Below are 23,198 nucleotides of genomic sequence, written 5' to 3' on the forward strand. Positions count from 1 at the left end.
ATAACTGGACAGCAGGCATATCATTTGCTCTGCCACCTTTGGTGTGGAGTGACCTCCAACAGAGAAGCAGCCAGTGCTTTAGGAGAGGTAATTTCTTAAATTGCCCCAGTGTGAATTGCCAGAACTTGTAATATGAAATTTTGGAGCACACTTTGCTGCAATGCCTCTACCAACCATGCACTTTTGTCAGTGCAATTACTGGAGCAAAAAGGCACATTTTATTGGTAAAATTGTGACCGTGTTAGGGAATTCTGTTGTTACATTGTTTAGTGCAATTTCTGACTATTATAACTAAGTACGCTAGCTTTATTGGAAAAAAGGTGTGATTAAGAGCTGAAGAGGAATGTAGTCTTTCAAAGGTAATTTCAAGAAGAAAGGACAAAGATGATGACTGGAAGAGGAAGGGATAAGCAGTAGGCTATCGTATACGTCTTTTCCCTGTATCTTAGTTTGTTCCAAAAAAATCACTTACCGCTTCCCCCATTTGAAGAGGGAATACTTAGGTGCCTACATAAGGGCTTAGGATGGACTTGGACTTGGATGTGTTGAAAACCTTAACCTAAGAAGAGGATTTAGTTTTGTCTTCAAATGTGCTGATCACTTTTTCAGAGGAAGCAGATATGTAAGCTGTCTCAGAGTAGATTAAGAATGATTTTAATGACAGAAATGTCCTTTCCATAGGAAGCTTTCTGTGGCTGTGCCAAAGCAGCAAGGATCTGTTTTGTGTCAGTGATCAGAACCCTCAGTTTCGTCCTTCTACGGTGCAGCTGCCACCAGAGGCTGAAATGGTACACTATTCTGCCTGCCAGGATGCCATTTGGGGCTTGGATAGTCTTGGGCAGATATTTATCAGAACACTTTCACCCAGCTGCCCAACGGGGATGCACTGGACAAAACTGGATCTCTCTCAACTAGGTATGACATTTTTATGGAGCTGAGTGTTTCTTAACTCTCTTTAACAGATGATCAGTATTTTCATTCAGCAGCATCTTTGGTTTACTGATCTGGAATATTAAATTTACTGGATTAAATAGTACCTTGCAATAATGGGCATCGCTGTAGAGAACTGTTAAACTATCAGGAACAACTATTGCTTTCACTGTTTCATTAAGCCATTTACTGGAGATGGCTCGTTCACTATTTATGTGCTTATTTTATATGCAGAGGTACTTAGTTTGTCAGTCTGCGACAGTTCGACCTGAGACAGTGCTGTACAGAAGTACCAGTAGCTTTAGCCAGATGAACTCTTATTCTACGAGCTGTGTAACCATCATTGTGTGGTCCTGGGCCGTTTAATAAGCAATTCTGTGTGTTAGCCTGTCAAGAAAAAATTATGTTTGAAGAATTGCATCATCCATAGTTGATACAGCTGATGACACTCTTACATGCAGGTTGATATGGATCTAACGATTCAGCATAACGTTAAAAGTGCTGCTGGTTTACTCGTCTTTTTATTTGGTTAGGCATGAGACTAAGGTTATTGACCATATTTTGATCATTAAAATATCCTCATAGTTTGGCTGTCTTCATCAAAGATATGGGTAATCAGGCTGTTTGCCAGTTTAACCAGTAATATTCCAGTTAGGTGTATTTCTTAGATAGTCTTTGTATTCACGATAAGCTGCATTCGTGTTTTAAGAGGAGGTGATTGAAATAGAAAATATGCGGCATTCTTGCACTACTAAAAAAAAAAAAAAAAAAAAGAATTCAGCTGTTGCAGTTTTCCAGTTTTTAATGGTGGTGTTCATGATTGGTCTCAGAACAGACAAGCAATTTTATCTTTAGGATTAAGCAAAGGCAGACAACGGGCAAAATTTAAATCTCACATACAATATGAGTATTATACAATTTGCAGTCCTATATTTGAAACCTCAAAGTGTCTTTAAAAATAATTTGTTTAGACTATGCACTGGGAGAATGAAAATACACCAGGTTTTCCAGACCTGATGATTCAGAATCAATAATCTGCTGTAGTTTAAGCCATCCTTGGCGTCTGACCTTCACTGACCTATAGGATAGGCTTGTCCATAGTTTCCTTCCCAAATGATTTAGTAGGACTTGAAACTATTCTCAAGGTACCATTGATTTCCTACAGATGAAACTGAATTAATAAAGTTCATGAAACTGAATTAATACAGAATTTCTTGCTATTTGAGATTTTCAGGTAAAAATAAATAATATTCGTAAAGGAAATCAGTGTAGCTGGTGCTAGTTGATTTTAATACCCTGGCTTGTAAACTTTGGGAGTTCAGGGGTTCAAGCCTTGCATTCAGCTGTTTCTGTTAGCTTAGTTGCTCCCTCTGGTGGTACTGCAGACATCTGAGATCAGGAAGTACTTCAGACGCCACACTTCACCTGTCACTGTGGTTTGATAGTAGCGTGAACGTTTTTAGACTGTTTTCCTTCAGTTAAAGGCGTTTGGTAGATCACTACTGAGAAGGCAGTGCATATGCACAGTTGTAATATTAGGCCCTTTGCTATAGCATAGCTGAAGAAATTAGAGAACTGTTATGACTGTTCGGGTGTACATTTAACTTTACTTCTGAAACATCAGGATTGTTGGTTGTCGGGGGGAAAAAGTGATCAAGTTGCTGTAAAAAGAAATTCAGGATTCTATTATGGAAGTGAATGAGTTGCCAGCGTTAAGGCGAGCACTTCTACGTTATGTTGGTGATATCTTCCTCTTGCCTTTACGCTATGTACTGGCAGTAGTAGCTAGTAAATTATTTTGATTAGGGTTCCACTATCTGTATTAAGGTCTCTAAACACAGTAGAATGACCCTTTAGGTTTCAACACTAAACAATGTCTCGGAATCACACTACTTTTTCTAGTCAGTGGATGAATGCATGACCTTCTCCTGAGGTAAAAACATTAAGTGGGAGCCCAAAACATTTACATAAGGGCTGCATTTTTGAATATCAAATTGTACTGTAGACGTAAATAATATCCGCTGTGCTGAGTAGGTGATATGTGATTCCATGTTTGAGTGCTCTGATGCTTATTTGGAGCAGAAGGTTTCAACAGCTGAGACAGCGTGTGACAAGGCCGTTACTACTGGTCATACTTTGTTATAAGGAATAATGAGGTTTTAAATAAAACTTTGACTTTGTAGCTGAATATCAAAACCTCTGCCTGCAATAGAAAGTTACGTTCTAAATGTTCTTACCTCAAACAGTGGAAGCTTTCTGTTTATAGTGTTGTTGTTTAAGGAGCTGCTAAATTAAAAGGAATTTTGAGGTGAGGTAAGTTGATTCAAATTCCTCCGAATCAGAAAGTTAAATAACTTTGGTTAACGAGGAGATCTCTTTACTATTGCAATTAACTAAAAAGACAAAGTTGAGTAGCCCTGGCTATCCCCTGTTCTGTCCCCAAACAGGTCTTAATGACAGGGAATATTGCCTTCTGCAGAAATAACAGCTTTGAACTTGCACTCTGTGGAATTAAATTGCATCCCCTCTTTAAGGAATACGCTGTATGATGCACTTTACAAAGATTTGTTGCCAGATTTCACATCGCCGAAGGGAAAACTTACCAAGAATGGGATATCCCAAGCAGCACTGGCATGTTCAGTAACTAGCTAAGCCTATTTTTAGAGTCCTTAGCTTGGCGTCTGACCAGAGCATTCCTTCTGTAGTATATCTGTACTTGTTGGGGCTCTCTCTTTGTATAACATGTTTTCCATTGCTTGGCATTGTTTTGTCCCAGCACTGGGAAAGGAAAAATCAAATGTTAAATGCTTTACATCACATGGCTATTTTTAAATGAATGTGAAAGAATAAGAGTTCAAGTTAGCAGTTAACTAGCAGTTCATGTTAGTCTAAAATATCAGGTATGTGTTTTTTCCACCTTTGCAAACTTACACCTTTTAATAGCAAAATTGGTGGCTGTGATTGGGTATGAAAAAAAGAATAAAACAAATTCTAAAACGTACTCACTTGGGAGCTTTGTTTTCACTGTGCTAACTTACTAAGGGTTAAAATACTGCTGCAATTTTGAGGCAGGTGTAATAAATATATACAATGAATATAAATCCACTTGAAAATCAGCTTTTATTTACAGATGTAATGATGGTATGTTAACATTGAAATGTTAATCCATATGCTCTGGTATTTTTAAAATGCTGGTAGCATTAGGAATGTTTGTTGCTGAAGGTGTGTATAGATTGACATCATTAAAACTGTATAAACATGACCAACTATAGAGAAAAGTTCACATTAGGTCATGTGAAATTTTGTCTAGGCACTGATAACATTTATCATAGAATTTTTCCTTTGCTTGAATTCAGTTATTTTAATAGCATAATTTTTAGAGTGCTTTATAAATGGCAGGATCTTATGACTAAAACATTTATTTTTAGATTAGAGAGAAAAATACCTCACATACACAAGGTATTGGTTTTATTTGTGTAGCCGGTGGGTTTTTTCTCTCACGAGTCATATTAACTATTAATTTTAAACACAGTCGCATAAAAATTATTAATATAATCAAGTCTAAATAAAAGTGGTCATTATTTGCTGAGTTAGAAGAAAAACGTGAAATTGCTAATAGTCTCTTTGTCGTTAGGTGCTGTAAAGCTGAACAGCTTGGCATGTGGAAATCAGCATGTTTGGGCCTGTGACACCAGTGGTGGCGTATATTTCCGTGTAGGAACTCAACCTCTTAACCCAAGTTTGATGCTTCCTGCGTGGATTATGATTGAGCCACCTATACAGGTAAAATGTTGATTATAATTCTTTATAATGTGGTGGTTTAGCTCTGTGCTTTTGAATGGGAAGAATTTTAACACCCCAGGAAAACAGCAGGGGTGGATTTTTAGACTACGTAGCTTAAAATGTTGCTCCACCTCTTCAAATTCAACAGGCACTTCCTATTTCTTAATTAAAAAAAAAAAAAAGAGAGTATACTTTACTCTGAATATACTGCCTTATCACCATAAATCTTTCCTAATTCATCTAATAATTACAAGTAATTTTGCTTAATTTTTGCAAAACTCAAAAGGTTTTTCTTACCATCCTTAACGAAAGCTTGCACTTCTAGACTTCTAATAACACAGCAGCTTTATAGGCATGTAATAGAATGCAGGCTTGAACCATATACTGAATACCTGCTTGTATGCCAGCCAAGAGGCTAGACTGGCAAACAGTACGAAGCAGAGGGTATGGAAAGGCTCTACTCACGTGGCATTGCACTGAAATGCCTCCCTCTGCTTTCCTTTATCCTTACCCTTGTGAATCTGGGATTCTTGCCAGGGTACTGTGCCTATTCAGGGACTTTTCCTTATCATCCAGTGGTTAGTAAGTGTGCAGTACAAATGCAGCTCTACTCCTCCCTTGTTCCTGGAACGGACATATTTGATATCCTTTCTACCTACTAGCTGAGAGGATCAGAGTGGAAAGAAGCCTCCTAGGCTACCCTAGGAGCGTCTCTTCTGAATATAGAGAAAGGACAGAATATGTTTCTCCAGTATCTGGCTTTTTTTCTTTAATCACTCCTTAAACCTCAGTGTTTGCTTTCATTGCTGCTTTAATACTTTGCAAGTTAAATGGTAAAATGGGTGTAATTTCTGTGTCATGGGTTGGGATGGCTGTAATAGAAATGACCTCTGACTACTGATTTCATTCTTTGCTCCTTGGCATGAAATCAGTTGAACTGTCTTCTGATCCAGGATAGTAGCACTGGATGTGTTTGCGTATTTGACTTACATTTTATAATATTACAGAACTTCTCTTGAAGCTTTTGAAATGTATGGTACTTTTGAAAGGTCATATTGAGAAATAAAAGTAAATCTCTGGCTGTGGAGTTGCAATAGTTTGTTTTTACATCATTCTGTTTTAGTTCTGCTTATCTCTTAACAGCCAATTATTAGCTCCTTCTGCTAATCTTGGCATGTAGCAGCAAAGAAGGGCAGGGAAATGAATCTGCAAATTTGTATCCCATCAGTTAGCACCGCACTGGATAGACTAATCCTCTCGGGTTCAGAATGTGGTGAATCAGGGCTGGAGAGACGGCAGCTTGTTTTGGAGACTAGCAGAACAGCCTCATAAAGAAGTACCAATATCACTTGAGTGATGACTGTTGTAGGTTACACTGCTCATTCTTTGTGTGCTGCAGGTGGATTTCTGATATAATCTGTAACAGACAAATTTTGCCTGCTAACAGGGTGGCAGGGCAGCAGGAGGAGGAGACTGAAGATATCAGTGATCGTGTCTTCCTTAAGGGTCATATTCGTCTCGTATTTAATTGTATTCCGCCATGTATTCCACTTACCTGAGTCTGCCATGAGACAGAGAAGAAAATGTTTATTATCATCTTGTAAGGTGTGACTGAAAACTTGTTTATCCAGGAATATAGCCCGAAATAGCAGTTTCACTACACTAATACTATTTTGCTGGCACTGAGTGGATTCTCTACTCCTTTGCAGAAGCTGATTAAACTACTCCATACAAGGATGTTCACAAAAAGTTAGGGTGTCTTGTGGTTCATCATTTTGCAGTGACTTCCTTGTGTAGAAAGTCTTTAATTGGACCGGGTTGAAATTGGTATTTGCTGTGTCTTACTGAGGAAGCTGAATGATGTCGCCTTCTGAAATTATAACTTTCTGAGACCCAGAGCAATGTCATTCTCTTTACTGTTATTTTGCCAACTGCCAATATTGCAAATGTAAGGAGTCAATATGAAGGGGCAAAAATTCAAACATGGCTTGCAGAGAAGATGAAAACTCTTGGGTTGCAAGCTTGTTTGAGACTATTCCAGCACATTGAATGAAGTCATTATTAAAGTATTGAAGGAGCAACTATGCAAGCTCTTGCAAAGGCTGAGTGCAAAATAAGAAATACATGAACTTTTAAAATGATTTTCAAATACTGACTTAGTGTTTAGTCAACAGATGCAACAGATAATGGCTGGGAAATGGACTATTCAGTGAACAACATTAGCTTACTGTTAGAGGCTACTTACTGTTAGCTGTTCCTTAATTCGCTTTGACACAGTTTATGCTGCATCCCTGTATCTTTAGAACGGAAGCATTACCAGAAATATTTGTGAATGATTCAGTCCTTTTCTGTTTGAAGAAGGAAATCAAAGCTGCCTTTCATTTGCTTCAGGTATAGAAACATTCTCAAATCACATAACATCTTTAGCTGGTTTAAAATTTCATTCCCTGGTGAATGTCAAAACCAATATGACTTGCCATGTCCCAGATCTCACGACTCATGAGAAGCTTGTGAGTAGCTACAGACTCTGCTTTAACAGCGTAACTTCTTGTTAAAGGAGTGCTGCAATTGCACAGCCATCTAGAATTGCACAACTTCACTAATTAAACTATTGTCTCTGAATGCATTTGATTTTATGCTGAAGTTAACTAATATAAGTTCAATCTTTGGTTCTTAAGAAAGATGAATTTAATGCGCTCTCTCTCTCTCTCTCTCTCTCTCTCTCTCTCTCTCTCTCTCTCTCTCTACTCTCTCTCTCTCTATGTATATACACACACTTATTTAGACTAAAACCATTCTCATTTGTTACTCTTCCGTTTGTTACTCATGATTGCAGTATCTCTTCATAGTAAAAATTGCATTTTGTGTTCTCTACTTCTGCTTTATTTTATCCAATATTTTAAAAGTGGTGAATATGATCATTACAATTTTTTTGAACAGCAATAGTTGATATGTAGACCTTTTAGGCACTTTGGCCATTCTGTTCTGCAGTCTAAAAGTCAAAGTAAGTTTGTAGTTAAGCAGCTTTTTGGAGGCTGGTTTAAGGACATTGACAAAGCTGATCAAAGTCCTTGGTGAAAGGATTTTAGTCCAGAAAACAGTGTTTTTCACCCCATTTTTAATATAAAATACAAAACTACTAAATGCTGTGGCGTGCCTCAGTGTGTATTACATTGAATTCCAAAAAATGATCAAGCCAGATAAATATTATGTATATAGCTATTCTAAAGTACATATGTATATACTGATAAAGATTGCATGCTTTTCAGATTTCTATCCTAAAGAAATAATTTAAAAATCAAATAAAAAATTAGTATCCTTAAGTAATTTGGATGATGATGGAGTAAAAGCTGATCAAAGGTTAAAAAATCATCTTCAGCTGAAAAATTGCTTTAAATGATGCCTGAATGCTAAATGCTTTCTTTCAAAAGAACTCTTTCTACATTTCAGCTTTGATTTTGACACCTACTGAAAAAGTTGCAGTAGCAAAAATGTGATTTTGAGAAGTACTCACTTCCTACAAGTACTGGCCTTAAGAACCATCTTTTCAGACTTGCGTTAAGCCATCTATAAGATAAGTAAAACTTTATTTAAGGGGGTTAAAGGAAGCAGAGATCAGGACAACTATTTCTAGTGAGTTACCAGTCATCTATTGCTTGTAAACAATCAGTCTTGCTCTAAAAATAGATTACATGTTTTATTAATTTCACTTTTCTTAATTGCTACTCTGTTCTTTTACAACCAAAACTTCATAGAAGGAATAGGGTTGAAAAAGCTATCTTTTTAAATCAAGAAGGTTATGTAAATATCCATGTGACTTATTACCACATGGAGAGGAAGGGGTTTATTTAAAGAGGTGTTCTCTGTTTGGCCACTGCATAAACCTTCTGTTTGTTCTGTATAATTACCTGGGTCAGCAAAAGAGAACTGCTTAACATAGTTTGCTGTAAAATGATCTCTTGTAGTTTGGGCGTTTCAAGTTAGAGAAACTTTTGATTTACTACTCCTCCCCCTAAACAGCCTACTCTTTACTGTTTATGTTTTAAGCTTGATATCATAGGTGATAGAAGATGGTTAGTGTTCTCACTGTTCTAGGAGGGACGCTTTTTTTGCACACAGAATAAAAGAACACCGCAAAACTGTGGTCCGTTTACACGCTGTGGTTCAAAAGTTGTTAAGACTAAGAAGCAACCGGTAGTTAGTGACATTTGAAATCTCTCTAATTCTGCAAAATCAGAACACACTAGACTTCTTTTCAATACTTTCCTTTTTCTTAATCTCCTTTTCGTGTAAGGAGATTGGTTGTGCCTTATGGATGACTGGTGACTCATTAGAAATGGTTGTCACTTCCTTTTTTTCCTTTCCTCTCCTTAAGTAAAGTTCTGCTAATCTTACAGAACAGATTTGAAGACTTTCTTCCTCTGCTATCTGTCTTGCCTTTGCACTTTCTGATGAAATTCCCAGTATTATTAAGACCAGTCTTGTGTTAAGTGGTACTTGTAGGAAGAGGTGAGCGTTTTTCAAGATCAAATTTTGTAACTGCATCTTTTTTGGTAGGTGCCAAAATCAAAGCTGATTGGCAGGGGAAGAACTATTCTGTTGAGGATGCATTGCAATTTTTACTTCAGAATCACCTAAGTCTTGAAAGTATTTGCAATGGAAAACTCTGTTTCTTCTAGTGCCTAATCCACGTGACTGTTCATTTCAGGTCTGATTGTTTTTGCTAGTACAGAATAGCTTGCTTTACTTGACTAGCGCACAGATGTCTTTGTGAGCTGCTGTGAGTTCTGCTTCAGAGTGCTAAGGCAACATACTTAAGGAGAGAAATATCTCTTATTAGATCAATTCTGTTTAGATTGGAGAGGCAATGCACTCAGTAACCCTTTCGGTTATCTACAGACCAGACTAGCTAGGCTCTTGTTCTGTGCTTCCCTAGTTATGCGGGGCCTCCTGAAGGCATTAGTGAGGGAGAGGATTTTTCTGGAGGACTTCTATTTTCAATAAGATGTAGAGAAGAACGATCTTTGGCAGTATTCAGAGCAGCTATATCTAGGTGAATTACAAATAAGTATAGGAGATCAAAGCTCCTGCTGCAGTATTTTGTTTAGCTGATTTAGAATGTCATCTAGTTTCAGATGTGTACTGTTCTTCACAGACAGGATGCCTTTCTTAAGAAATCATAACTTACATAAAAGATATTTTATATACTGAAAAATACACTTCCAGCACTTTCACTGAAGCATGCTCACTCTGATTTTGTTACCCAGTTTAGTGCTTATTATCTTCCCTCTTGCTGCTAGCTGGGAAAACTGATGTCAGTATATTTCCCTGTGCTTTTCTGCATTGGGGTTTTAGCCTTCTAGTATTTGTTTTAAGGCATTGCTATCGTCGTGTTCAGAAAAGCGTACATGTAGCCTGCCACACTTGATAGCAATTGTTATCGGCACCAGAAGCTTCAGATTACAAAAAGGGTGCCCAAAGTGAGAAACACCCAAAAGACTTGAGAAGATGAACCTTCCGTATATTCCATTTAAAATACAATCGTGGTAGTATCTTTACTTTTTGAAAAGACTAGCTTACACTGAAAGCAGAAATTGTGGGAAGGAGAACCTTCAATTTTCACACGTTCGTGTAATCAGGACTAATAAGCATCTTCAAACGTGGACTCTTCCAATGTGCCCATATTTCTGTCAGCTAAGACACAGTTCTGTATTCATTTAAATTTTTTTTTTTGGAGATTAGGAAATACTTAACCTTCAGTAGGGTAAATAAAGTAACTGCAATTGTAATTCTGAAAGCCTCTCAATCCCAACAATTCTTATATTTAAAAATGTACAGGTAACGGTGTAAAAATCCAGCAGTAATGCAGGTAGTACGGTAACGCAGTCTTGGTTCAGCAAGCATATGCCTTGATTTCAATAGAGCTGTTCATGCGCTTAAAGGCAGGGATATCCTGAAGTATGTAATGAATGGGAGTCCTTGAAAAATGATTTTGAGAAAGAGGCATAAAAAAATTACTTGTGCCGGTACAAATTAAGACTTTTTTTTCATTAAAGCTATATCTGCAGTTTCTGGATTATGGTTAGAGGAGGCTTTCTGTTTTTTTGGGTGACTGAACTTAAGCTTATTTGATTCTGAAAGCTATGGGTGGTTGGACGTAAGTCAGTAGTTGAATGGTTTCAGGGCACCCAACTGACTCTTTCCTAATTAGACATTTAGTTTTTGTGGAATAATTTGGGGCACTAAGGACAGGCGCTAAATTCGGAGATTAAAGTCAGTACAGAGAACTAGTTACCACCAGAGGTTGATCCAAAAAGCCTCCACTGAGTAAGGAGCCACCCTGACTCCAGCCTAGAAATCAGTCGCCGCCCCAGGAAGGTGGAGGGCTGAGTGCTGGGCTCTCCCCTTCTCGGATGGCCCTTCCTACCCAGCTGCCAAATAGCCTGGCCCTAACCTTCTACCCTCTTTGCTGAATCTGAGTCTATGGAGCTAAGCAGCAGGTGAGCAAGAGGAAGGTGGGCTATATTGTCTAGTAACTGGGCCATCCGTCAGGAAGAAATGATGTAATTTCTGATCCCTGGAATGCTGTTATTTTTATCTAGTAGTGTAGTGCGTTGTATAGCCTGGTATTTGTGGGCCACGTTTTACCCGGACCGGTACTCAGTCCGGAGTTCTAGCACTCTCTAAGGTGAGAAGTATTTGTTATATCCTGAGTGCATTTCCAATATTTCTATGACTTACAAGATGTATTTTCAACTCTGACGGGTTGTAACTTTTCAGAATCGGTCAACACTTGTTGATTTTCTAGAGTTCTTGGATTTTTGTTTTACGGGTTCTTTTTTTTAGCTGTGTAAGTGAATTGTAACTTAGTTATGTGTTGGGTCATAAAACAAGCCAATGCAGTAGTGAAATGGGTATTTCTCTTACTGTCAACTGCATGTGACATTTTCATCATAAACTGTGCGTCTTTAACGTGGACCAACGTTAAAAAACAAAATAGCAGAAAAACAGTTTAATGACCGTTACAAGAGCCTGTAGCGGAGCTGAGGCCGAGTTTGAAATTACATAGGTTCCTCCCCCCCCTCCCCCCCTTCACAAAAATGCTTTGCTCCCCTTAGTAGGGCATCTCAGTGTCAAAAACTGGAGATGTACCTTTCTGGGATAGAATGCATGAGAGAGAGTTCTACAAATATTGCTCGTTAAAGCTTAAATAAGTTTGTTTGGTTTGTTTGTTTTTTAAGTCCTTGTTACTGAGAGCCTTGCTTATACAAGCTTTTTATTGCCTCATACTAAATTCTGTTCTGTTTCATGGGAAGTTCTTGCATGTGGTGTATACTTAAAATACATGTCTCTGAAAACAGTCATTCTAATAGTTTATTTTTTTAGGATCTTGTTAAAAAACACCTGTAGTGGTAGCTATAAACTGTAGCATAGGAGATTACGTAGATTTATAAACAGTTTATGATCTTAGATATAAGAGAACGGGAACGGAAGATATTTGGACAAGCCAAGAGAACAGGCCTGTAGTTTGAACGGTCTTTAAAGTAATTGCATTAAACTTTTTTGTAATGGCTTGTCAGGAACAGTTGCTGTACTAAATATTCTGAAGGTATTTTATGACTCTGAGATTTATCGTGTTGAATAGTCACATGGCTTTGGCATGACCTTTTCTAGGGTTTGAAGCCATATGTTGTAATTTTTTGCATGTTTCTGTGAGAGAAGTGCTTGGAATTAAAAATACGGAATGGACAAAGGAGAGATCAGGAAAACTGATTCCTTGTTTTTTTGGCTTCTCTTCTTAATTGTACTAGCCTTAGGCTGGAGGTATCAAACTAAGACCATTTGTTCTCTAAAGGCAAAAAGTGGGAGAGAGTCATGTTTTAATTCTAAGGCTTCTGAGAAAATGGTGCTGGAGTCTTTCAGTCAATAAATAATCTTTCTCTGACAATTTTATGGCAATGTTCCTGAAAAACATGAGGCTTCCAAGAAAACTAAACATATAATCTTTCCTGCTCTTCTATTTTGTCTTGAACTTTCCTACCAAGGAAAAGGGGACACTTAACTGAGTAAGCGTCTGATTTGTTCTGCTCCTGAAAGTCTGAGTTTAAAATATTCTGATCAATACTGATCTTAGGTTGCTCCTCATGCTTTCCTGATGTCTGTAATGCTGAAAGTGCTTTATTACCTTCTTTCAGATGGAACTTGGAAAATAATGTGCAAATAGTTAGGTCTACGTTAGGGAGTCTCTCTTTAAGTTATATTCTTTATTTATCTTGCTAGTTAATAGGCTCTGGATGTCTGCTAGCCGTCAAAATAATCAGGAAGGCCTGATCTACAGATATTGCTCTACAATAGTGAGAAATCTCTCTGATCTGACATGCTCATAGCCTGGCCTGGAAGAGCTGAAGATATTTCAGATTTATCTCTTGAAGGTGAGGAGAACATTCATGCTGCTTGTTGCCACCAGTCCCTATAAAAATAATAGGGCTTGGACAGGCTGAGAATGTTATGTTTAGTCTTCCTCATCCTGGATATTTGGAGCAGAGAAGAGATAGTGGAGGTCTGGTGATACCATGAACTCTTTACTGTTCCGAGAAGTGACATGGAAAATGTTCTGACGCTTTTGAGCGTGCGTGCGTGCGTGTGCGCTGCCTTTCCTCGTTGACAGGGAAGTTGAGCCAGTGTGGTTTGGGTTCAGCTGTGACTGAAGTAGTAGTTCAGGGGGAAAATAGCTTGCTTTAGATTTACATTAGATTTTGATTCCTTTGTTTATACAAAGTTCTTATGCTGAAGCTTCTTTCTCTGTGATTTGCAGGAAGAGTATAAGTGACTTGCACAGTATTATAAAGCTAATGGACAAGGTGATAAATATATTTAGCACAGACACTGTTTCCTGATATCACGTAAGAGTTGGTCAGTTAGGTGCTTCCTTCAAATTTACTTCATTTTATCAGCGCTATTTTCTCTTCAGATTCTTGGATGTGAGCAAACAAAATATTTTTCAGTGTTCTTACTTGTAGCAGACAGTACAGATATTCACAATTCTTAGTATGCAGTTTAAATGTCGAAAAGTATACAGGTGACTTGTGTTGCAGGACATGGTCATAGTGGAAGTCCTCAAAACCAGTTGATAGAAGGAGACTGAGGATCTTGTAGTTAAGGTGCAAGACCAGAGGACGCAAGGAACTGGGTTCTGTTCTTGGCTAAAACAGACCCTCTCCTGAGGTTTTTTGAGTTTTAACAATTTTCTGGGTTGCCCCACATGTAAAAGGAGAACAGTGTTCCTGTTTTTTTATCAGATAACACTGAATTAATATTTCATAACAAGTTCAGCTCTCAGTGATGAATATCATGGATAAACCGTTAAACAGTTTATCATGATGCCTCCTGGCAAGGAAGGCTGAGACTGATATTACTCTTTACACTTCCAAGCTTTTCAGTAAATTACACATGTGACATATTCCATAGTCAAGGTATGTGAATGCTATTGGAAGTTAAACCAGCTGAGAAAAGCTTACGCTGAAATAATTTATTGATTTTCAAGGTTATCAGGCATTGAAATATAACAAGCAGACTTATTAACTTACACTTAAAGATTAAATGGAGTTTTCCTACAGCAGTAAAGACACATATCTGTGCATCTGTAGAGTTCTGTTTATTGTGACATAGATTATAAAATGTTGTAAGTCCATTTATGGTAATTAAAACTCACTAAAATGAAGGCGAGAGTGTTCCCGGTATGATTGTCCCAAAAGGGGTTGTATGATGTGAAGTCAAGAAAATTGTAAATCAGTTGTATTCGCCTGCTGTGATAGACGTGAGACTATCTTGTCACAGATGACTTTATACTTTCTGGATACCCACCTAATGTGTTTAAAACCTCTGCAACAGGCTTTAAGCATTACCTTTACTTGCTTCCCAGTACTTTGTCACTGCTTTGTTCCAAAGCTACTGTATATAACCATTTCCCTAGCTGTCCTGTCATTCGTGTCCTTTACTCTGTGTTTCCTGAGGCAGAAAGCTGCAGTGCGGTGGGGTGTTTTCTGTTAAGAGCGTTGGACACTGCCCTCAGTGTCCTGCCTGGATCCTGTATAATGAGAGTGAACGGGAGGATTATATGGCTGATGACAGTATATCAGAAAGAGCTAAGTAGCCTGAGAAAGGAAGAAAAGCCAAAAGTGAAGCACCTAGAGAAGCAGCAAAACTTCAGGAAGAGACAGGAGCTTACCTAGAAAAACAAAGAATGAGAGGAACTTTGGGGCAAGCTTGTAGAGATCTTTGAACTTGATAATTTCCATTTGTTTCTTACATATATTAGAACTGTGGAATTGGGTAGAGGTAACTGCTCTAATTCCACCTGAGCCTACTTTGGTATAAGAAGCTATCTAGCTGTGGCATTATACAACTGCCTTCATGCAATTACTCCTTTGGGATATTATCTGCTTTCTTAGCTTCCACTATCTATAATCCTGCAGTAACACACAGGCTCAGGTACCTGGTGTAAACACTCAACAGGTCTTTCTGGTTGGAAATACTGCTACAGTTTTGCCTAGAAAAGAATTCCCTTAGGAAGATGATGGAAGAAGAGGGGAATGGGATCCTGACAGGGAAGTAGGGAGCAAGGTGCACAAACCCCAACAATTCAGTAACAAGGGTCACACCATGCTTTTTGTCACAGGTTGTGAAGGAGTGTAGTTGGAATGTGAAGTGTACTGGGGAAAAGGAGCACAGGTGTACTGATGACTCATGATATAAAGGAGATAAGGGAAGAGTAGCGGAAGGTTTCTAAATCTGAAGAAGTTGCTGCAGTAGAGGAGTGTTATGGGGAAAAGGGCGGAGTTAAGCTAATAAAATGCGACAGTCTGTTATATACAGTAGTTCAATCTGTACAGCCTATTAATTGCACCACTCCTTTACTTTGAAGCGTGGGACTACAACAGCAGAATTATGGGGGAGGTGTGATGAAACTGGAAACATCACGATAGTGAGGCTCCCATAGTACGGGAAGATGAGTAGGGTGAAGTAGGAAGGAGTCAGGGCAAGAAGTAGCTGTAGAAAGAGGCAAATAAAAAAGGGAGGGGAAAACAGGAGCGGGGCCAAGGATGAACATAACTTTCCATGAACAGGCAGCAAGACGGGAGGTGAGAGTAAATTTCTTCCCCACCCTATGACGTCCCCCTGTGACAGAGTAGGAGAGACAGGCGTTCTGCTTGTTTGTAGTACTGTAGTTGTCATACAGCCAAATAACAATCTGAAAATAGCTAAGCGCTTCTTATGTAGCCAACACACTCCAAAAAAAAAAAAAAATAGTGTCATACTGCTTATTGTAACTGTTCAAACTGCAGCCACTGGGAGTTTACTGTGACCAGAGACAAATACTTCTTCAAGGCTCTATGAGCTTCAAGCTTCCAGTGAAGGGCAAGTACATAATGGCAGCACAAGCATGAGAAGACAGTCTGTCAAAGGCCATATAGCCTTAATGGTTGGCATTAATTTGGAGATGTAAGTCAAACTTGGTTATAGTTGGGTCAGCCCCGTGTCAGGACAAGAATTTTAAAGGCGGAAACAAAGCAGGTAATTGTACATTGTACAATTGTACAGAATTGTGCATTGTACGGAAAGTGCATCAGGCACTGGGTTGTGAGCTCACATAAGCATGTAGATTATGCTTATGAATTCCTAGGCTTATACATGACAAAAGTGTTTGATCTAGTATTGATCATACTGAAAATTCAGCTAATGCCTGTGAGACTAAAGCCAGGAATTCAGTGCTTCTCTGTAAGATGATGCCGTATTTCAGAGCATCTTACCATCTTGTTCAGTACTACTGCAAGCTGATATGCTGAGTTCTCTCTTCAACTTGCAACTGAAACTGTACCTGGTTGGTATAACAATGCTTAAGCAAATATATTAATATATGTTCAGAAATATTGTACTCAGATGCTGAACATTAAATATGAATATAAGTAACTTCAAGTGGCATCCACTCGAAATTTCAGATCTTTCCTTTTTTTGTTAAGGAAGAGGCTGACTTTGTGGAAAATTACTAATTTTGCGCAATGACAAAATTAGTCAAGTTTCTTCCCATCTTTAGTCTCTGGTAAATATTTTACTTCTGTTGCATACTTTTGTGAGGGAAGAAGTGTTTTGTATTCAGAGATACAGTAGTACAAAGTTTAAGTGCTGTGCTTAATTTTTATAGCCAGTAGGAATCAACTTGGTCAGCATTCATTCAAGTCCAAATGATCAGATGTTGTGGGCAATTGATAGCAAATGGAATGTCCATGTACGAATTGGAATTACAGATGAAATGCCAGTAGGCACTGACTGGGAACATGTACCAGGTAAAAATTAATACATTAATTCCTTGTGCTTTTTTGCCATATTCTCAGTCTTTTATTCTGTTGTTTGATTTTTTTAAATTCAATAGTGAACTATTGCAACGCTTAAATCGGGGGTTATTCACAGCAATCAAATACGCTTGCTTAGTAGGAACATAGTAAACTATTTGATAATGGGTTATCTTTAAAAGAGTTGTGTTTTTTTTTCTCTCCCCTTAAAACCAGTGGGTAGTTATCGGAAGAGAAATCTGACTTTTTGGATGAGTTTCCACTGTGTGGTATTTCAGGCTGCTGCCACTGAATTAAGTGGTACAGTTCCCTTTCAGTTAATACTAAAGCAACGTTCCTAAGAAATAGGAGGCTGCTGTGCTTTGGAAAGTTCTGTATTTAAATGTGACTCAAAATGGAGGTCCTGTCCAGATGTGGCTAACAAAAACCTAATCCTATTTTGCACAGCCTCTTACTAAACTTTCCTGCAAAATTATTTAATATGTAAGAAAGCATATCATTATTTCCTCTTCATGTCTGATTACGTTAAGGGCTGCAGGCTTGTCAGCTGGCTGTAAGTACAAGAACGGTTTGGGCACGCTGTCCAAATGGAGATGTAGCTCGTCGATATGGCGTTACCGACAAGAATCCAGCCGGAGACTACTGGAAGAAGATTCCTGGAAATGTGACACGTTTAACAGGCAAGTTAATTCTGCATGGCCGTCTAAAATAATTGTGGACTGATTTTTGCGATGTCTGCTTTGCTTTCTGCCTTGATCATAAAACTGTTCATAAACGGGGAGAGGTACGTAATCTAAGTGCTTGATTGGCCATGAGAGTTTCACCAGGATACTCTTGTCATATTAGTAGTAACCAGTTAGAAAAAAGTAATTGGATATTATTTATTTAATGTTTTGAAGCCTACTACCTTAATTAAAAGACGGATAATTATGCTTTGCAGTGACCCCTCTAGATGAACTGTGGGCGATTAGTCCTTCAGGATCCCTTCTCCAGCGCCTCACCAAGACCTTTAGCCATTCTCATAATTTGCAGAAAAATAATGACACTTCTGTTTTGCTTCATCCTGATGATTTTGAAGATGAGTGGGAAGTGATATGAAGTCTCTCAAGCATATGAAGCAGTGAAAAAAATAGAAGGACATGCTGAATTCCTGTTATGTACGTACAGAATGTTGGGATCTAAAAGCCACTCATATTGGACCTATGATATTAGCACTTTTGTATTGGAAAAACTGACCTGTTAAATAGCCCCCAAACTGTGAGTTCAGATGTTTGTTCCAGTATCTTTTTGGAGACTCTTTAGGTGTGGCATACTTACTGCGATTGTTATACCGTACTACTGTAGCAGCTCCTTTGGAAATATAACTCTTAACTTAATCTTAATAGCAATGACAGTGACTATTTTACAACAGCATGCACACTAATACGTGTACTTCTTTTTGAGAAGGAATTCTGTTATATTAAATATTTCTCTACAGCAGAAACATTACATATTTCTCAATTTCTTCTTGTCTTTGGAACTCCAATTTGATGGGAATGCTCTCTGACTATTATACGTTTTTAGAATGATGTTTCCCTTGCAGCATGGAACAAAATACGGCAAAGCATTTCTTAGTAAGATCTCAGAACATCATGATTACACAGCACTGGTGTTGAGATGAGCTTAGTTTGATCCATTTCCATTTAAGTATCTGCAAGGCTATACTAACCTTGTATTTCTAGAAGTTTGGTTCATAACTTGGCTTCGTTGACAAGTGAGAAGTTTGAATTTCGCCTAATACTGGGGGGACTTATGCCCATTTCACATAGCCATCAGGAAGCTGACGGTTTTCTGGGGGGGTAAGTCCCACATTGGCATAGGAAGAAGTTGCATACTGGGTTTGTAGTACCAAGCAGGAACGTGCAAGGCAGTTTTCATAATACCTGTTGCGCTACATTTGTGCCTCCAGCCAGTGCTTTAACATTTGGACTCAAATTGTTTTGAGTGTCAAACTTAGATGTAGTAAGAGAAAACTGGTGATTGATAGTATTACCTGTATATCCCATTAAAAAAATATTGTGATATTGTGGGAAGGTACTTAACAATATTGTGATTTTTAGCTATGTTAGCTAAATTTTGAAGTGTCTTATACTTAATAGATGTTACAGCAGAGGTATGTGATGAACTTGGAAATAACCTAAGTAGATCATTGCAGTTTATTTTTCTTTAAACTCTAAATCTTCTTTAAAGGATACCTCACGTTTTTTAAGCAATAGAACTGTAGATCAGAGGAACTTGAGTTCAGTATGTAGGTGGAGGAGTTATTTTGTGTTTTTTCTAAGCTTATAAATCATCAGAATGTTTAAACAGCTGCTAACCAGTACTGTAAATGAGCTAGCTACAGAAAAGGACAGGAGTTGGAATGTGAGGATGTTTCTGTTTTGAGAACTTAATATGTAGAGAAAAGGATGTGTTTCCTTTTTAACCTCTGTTCTCTTTCAGCGTGTACGCGGAACAAACGTGGTGCAAGGTGAGAATGTAAGTCTGTGGAGAGAGAACCAAGTCATGTCACTTTTTTTTTTTTTCTTTGTTTTGAAGTAGCAGTTGTGATTTTTGGCTGTCAGTTCTCAGTGTGATCTTTCAGTCTTACAGGGAAGACAGATTTGTTTCCCGTTTACAGATGATATGTTTGCTTCACTGCTATCCCATCTATATATGGAGATTACCCCCGAGGGTTTTTTTTAGCCTGTCTGGCAGTGGATTGTAATGGAATCGGCTCATGGAGTAACCCCAGTCTGTCTTATGCAAGCATAGCTTGGTATCTTGAGGACCCTGAAGAAGCTGAAGTTCTGCTTAAGCATCTTATGTCAGCTCCTGAGTCAACTGCTTTGGAGAAGGGACATGACTACTTATCTGCACCCTGCCAAACACCAGATGCTCAAATACAATGGCATTATTTAATAGCGACACTTTTGTATTACATTTTTCAAAGTCATCTCAGTAATGGCTTGAGCTTGCTAGCTGTTTGTTTACTATATAATACTGTACCTTGCTCTGTGGTCATTAATATGAAATTAGTGTCAAAAGCTCTTCTCGAACTACTTTTTAGTGTAGTTTTAATAAAATTAGGGTGGGTTTTTTACTTTTATTTCTGTATTTAGATTTTTGGTTTTGGTTGTGCTTTGAGACAAGTGCAATAAACTAGATTTTTAAGAAATAAATTACTATGGTAAGACTCATCTGTTATGATTCACAAAAAAGAGTTCTGTTCACCTGAAATTGTCTTGATGCTGAAGAACGGCATGCTTATGAATCCTTCACCGTATTATTACCCCAGATAATACGGTAATAGCAGTGCAAGAACCTGGATGTTGTGAAGTATATATTTTAATTGCATATCAAAACATCAAAATAATCTTTCAAGCAAAGACAGCTAAACATTTGTCACATTTGAATATTAAGCTCATTGCCTCCGTATTAATGTGGTCTTGCTATGATAAAGTAAACAGTTTCTTTCCTTATGCAGTATACGGAAATCGCACTTGCGTGTTGAATAGTTTAACCTTTAGTGAAGAGTTTGCCTGTGTGGTGGCAGCCAGAAAATATTCAAGCAGAGCAGGCTAGATCATTGTGCCGTATGCGGTTACTGCACCTTCCTTTGCGTTTTAAAATACCCGAGCTCATCAGAAGACCTCCTGTATTTCTGTTCTTCAACTGCAACTGCTTTGGAGGCAACTCATTGGCCTCACTTTCCCGACCGGGAGAACTGCAGCCTCATGGAGCTGTGACCAGCTAACTTCACACAGGAAAGCCTAGCAATGATTAATGACACTTCTGACACTTAAACCCACTTTCAACTGTAGGAATCCCTTTCAGATTGAGATGGCAATGTCCTTGCTAATTATCATACCTTTTATCTTGACAAACCAGTTCAGCTGCTTCTCTTGGCTCCTGCAGTGAAATTGTACTCTCCTTACAACATCAGGTTGTTGCTGTTAGAGAGACAAGAGTAGTCCATTCCAGGTGACAGTCTGTGAAAGTACAGGTGACTGTGAGTCGGTGTAAAATATTCATCTAGATGTAAAACAAACTTTTGTTTTCCGTTGTATTACAGCAGTAAAAAGAGTAGTGTGTTGTTATTGGTATAAAGCACATCTTTCACTATCTTACCTAAGCAATCAATGTGTTTTTCTTGGTATGTTAGTTATTACGATGCATTGTTATAAAAACGATAATGAAAACATTTCATTATGGACTTGTGTCATTGCCTAAACATGCTTTCTCTGTACAGGTACAGTGTCGTGTTTGTTCCAATGTCTCTTTGTCTTTGATGTAACATTACAAGAAACCGTTCTCTGCCCCCCCTCCCCCCCACCCCCCATATAGATGTCAAAAGTTTTGGACTCCTTAATATTCCCAGCTCTTGGAGGAGCTCTTGGGAACGTTCCTGCGTTCTCCTACATTACCTCTTCAATAGATGAGCCCTCTCAAGTGTCACAGAGTCACTTGTGGGTTATTTCAGACTAGCTCGGCTTTTTGCTTCTCTCATGAAACTTACTTTAATGAGTGAGCTGTTGCAGACTGTTCCTACTAGAGTTCTGGATGGGTTTTCAGGAACAACCCCGACTGAATTTTCAGTAAATCCTGTTCTGAGCGTAAAGGCCTGAAATTCGAGTACCTTTATGCCTGTGGCTTTGCCTTGTTAATTAGCTATTTAAAAAAACGTAAGTCATGTACGAAGATAAGGAGATCTACTCATTATCTTGGTGAAAAATCCCTGGTCTTCACTTTTTACATTAACCAGTCCCATCCACATCCACTCCCTACCTTCAGGAGTAGAATGATAAGATTTGAATTAAAGATTTCCAACTGTAGAATGTGAGATCCAGGTTTCATTCCTCCTAGCATAGCTTTTCCTCCTTGAAAGAGAAGTCACATGTTGGAAATAGTATTATGGTGGCAAGCAGCTAGCAAAGAAAGGTGGTATATTACTTGCCAGGCAAAGCAGGTAACCATGGTTGTTAGAAACCAAATTATTTTTATTAAAAAAAATAACCACTGTACTCTCAGTTACTTGAGCAGAACAGGAGAGAGCTTTTAATCTAGAGGACTTGATTTTAATTAGTAGGAAGTGAAAGCCAAGTAGCAGTCACTCTCTTTTGTGAATTATTATAGCTAGAGCTCCACAGATAGTGATTAAAATATCTAGGTGGATGAAATGGAATCCTTAGACTGTTGAATGATGGTATCTGTAGGTTTAACACAGAAATAGCTATGGAATTCCCATCAGTTGAAGTCAAGATAGGCAGTTAATTTTTGGGTTCAGTGCAGGAAATGTTGTAGACAGTACTGTGGGTGGTATCTGGTAAATACTGATGTTTGTAGCCAGTGGTTACCAGATAGAGGCACCAAATAATTCACAACTGAATAGCACTGACCACAGCTGTAATTACGATTTAATATTTTATTATTCTCTGTTTCCGACCAATATGCATGAAACCAGTGGCTTTTTAAAAATTATCTTTATCATAACCTCAGTTCAGATTCCTTTATGGCAGATGCAGATAAAGGAAAGAGATTTCCATTTCTAACAGTTGTGTTTTGAAGTCGCATATCCTGAGAAAATACCCCTAAGGATGTGTTCAGGATTGTGTTAGTATCCTATACTCAATATTTTGAATTTACACAAGTTGACTGTGTGTTTTATTTGTATATTTGTGGACTTGTTGTCTGATCAGTGTAAATGAGCCTTTGCCAGGAGGAACCCTGATATGAAAGTACATAGATAGTATCTTGTATATAAAATGGAGAAGTAGCATATGTGTTGGTTATAACTCATAAAGCATAAAATAAGGAAACATAATAAACAACTCCTAGTCTAAACTGTTGTTACACTGCTGTGTTTTGCCTAGTCTAATATGCTGGGTGAATTTAGCAAAGTTTACCTAGGCCAGATGAAAGAGTAAGTTAATTAGAAAACCACTGCCAAAAATTTTTGACTAGGAAGAAAGTTCCAGGGAAGCCTCCAGAGTGCCTGGCACGTGTGCCTAGCTAAGCAGCAGGGCTATTAATAAATAAATAAAAATAAATTAAAAAAAAGATGTGCTTGAGCTGCAGGGAGAAGTGCAACTGGCAGCAAGAAACTCCACAATCCCT

General features: G+C 38.1%; 1 protein-coding gene across 14 annotated transcripts in view; it reads left to right on the forward strand.

The window, feature by feature from the left end:
• Positions 1-18,553, forward strand: part of TECPR2 (tectonin beta-propeller repeat containing 2) — a 43,188-nt gene extending 24,635 nt beyond the window's left edge. For 7 of the 14 annotated variants that reach the window (XM_068947080.1, XM_068947078.1, XM_068947081.1 and 4 more), the window contains 5 exons: positions 682-915; positions 4,565-4,713; positions 16,916-17,057; positions 17,594-17,743; positions 18,004-18,553. In XM_068947080.1, coding sequence (XP_068803181.1) covers positions 682-915; positions 4,565-4,713; positions 16,916-17,057; positions 17,594-17,743; positions 18,004-18,161 — 833 coding nt within the window. In that variant the 3' untranslated portion in view covers positions 18,162-18,553. Of the gene's footprint in view, positions 1-681; positions 916-4,564; positions 4,714-8,163; positions 8,238-16,915; positions 17,058-17,593; positions 17,744-18,003 lie in introns of those variants that run through there. The other 7 variants (XM_068947086.1, XM_068947090.1, XM_068947083.1 and 4 more) reach the window with 3 other exon arrangements.
• The last annotated feature ends 4,645 nt before the right edge of the window (positions 18,554-23,198 follow it).

Source organism: Struthio camelus, chromosome 5 (genome assembly GCF_040807025.1).
Source record: "Struthio camelus isolate bStrCam1 chromosome 5, bStrCam1.hap1, whole genome shotgun sequence".
Lineage (NCBI taxonomy): Eukaryota > Metazoa > Chordata > Aves > Struthioniformes > Struthionidae > Struthio > Struthio camelus.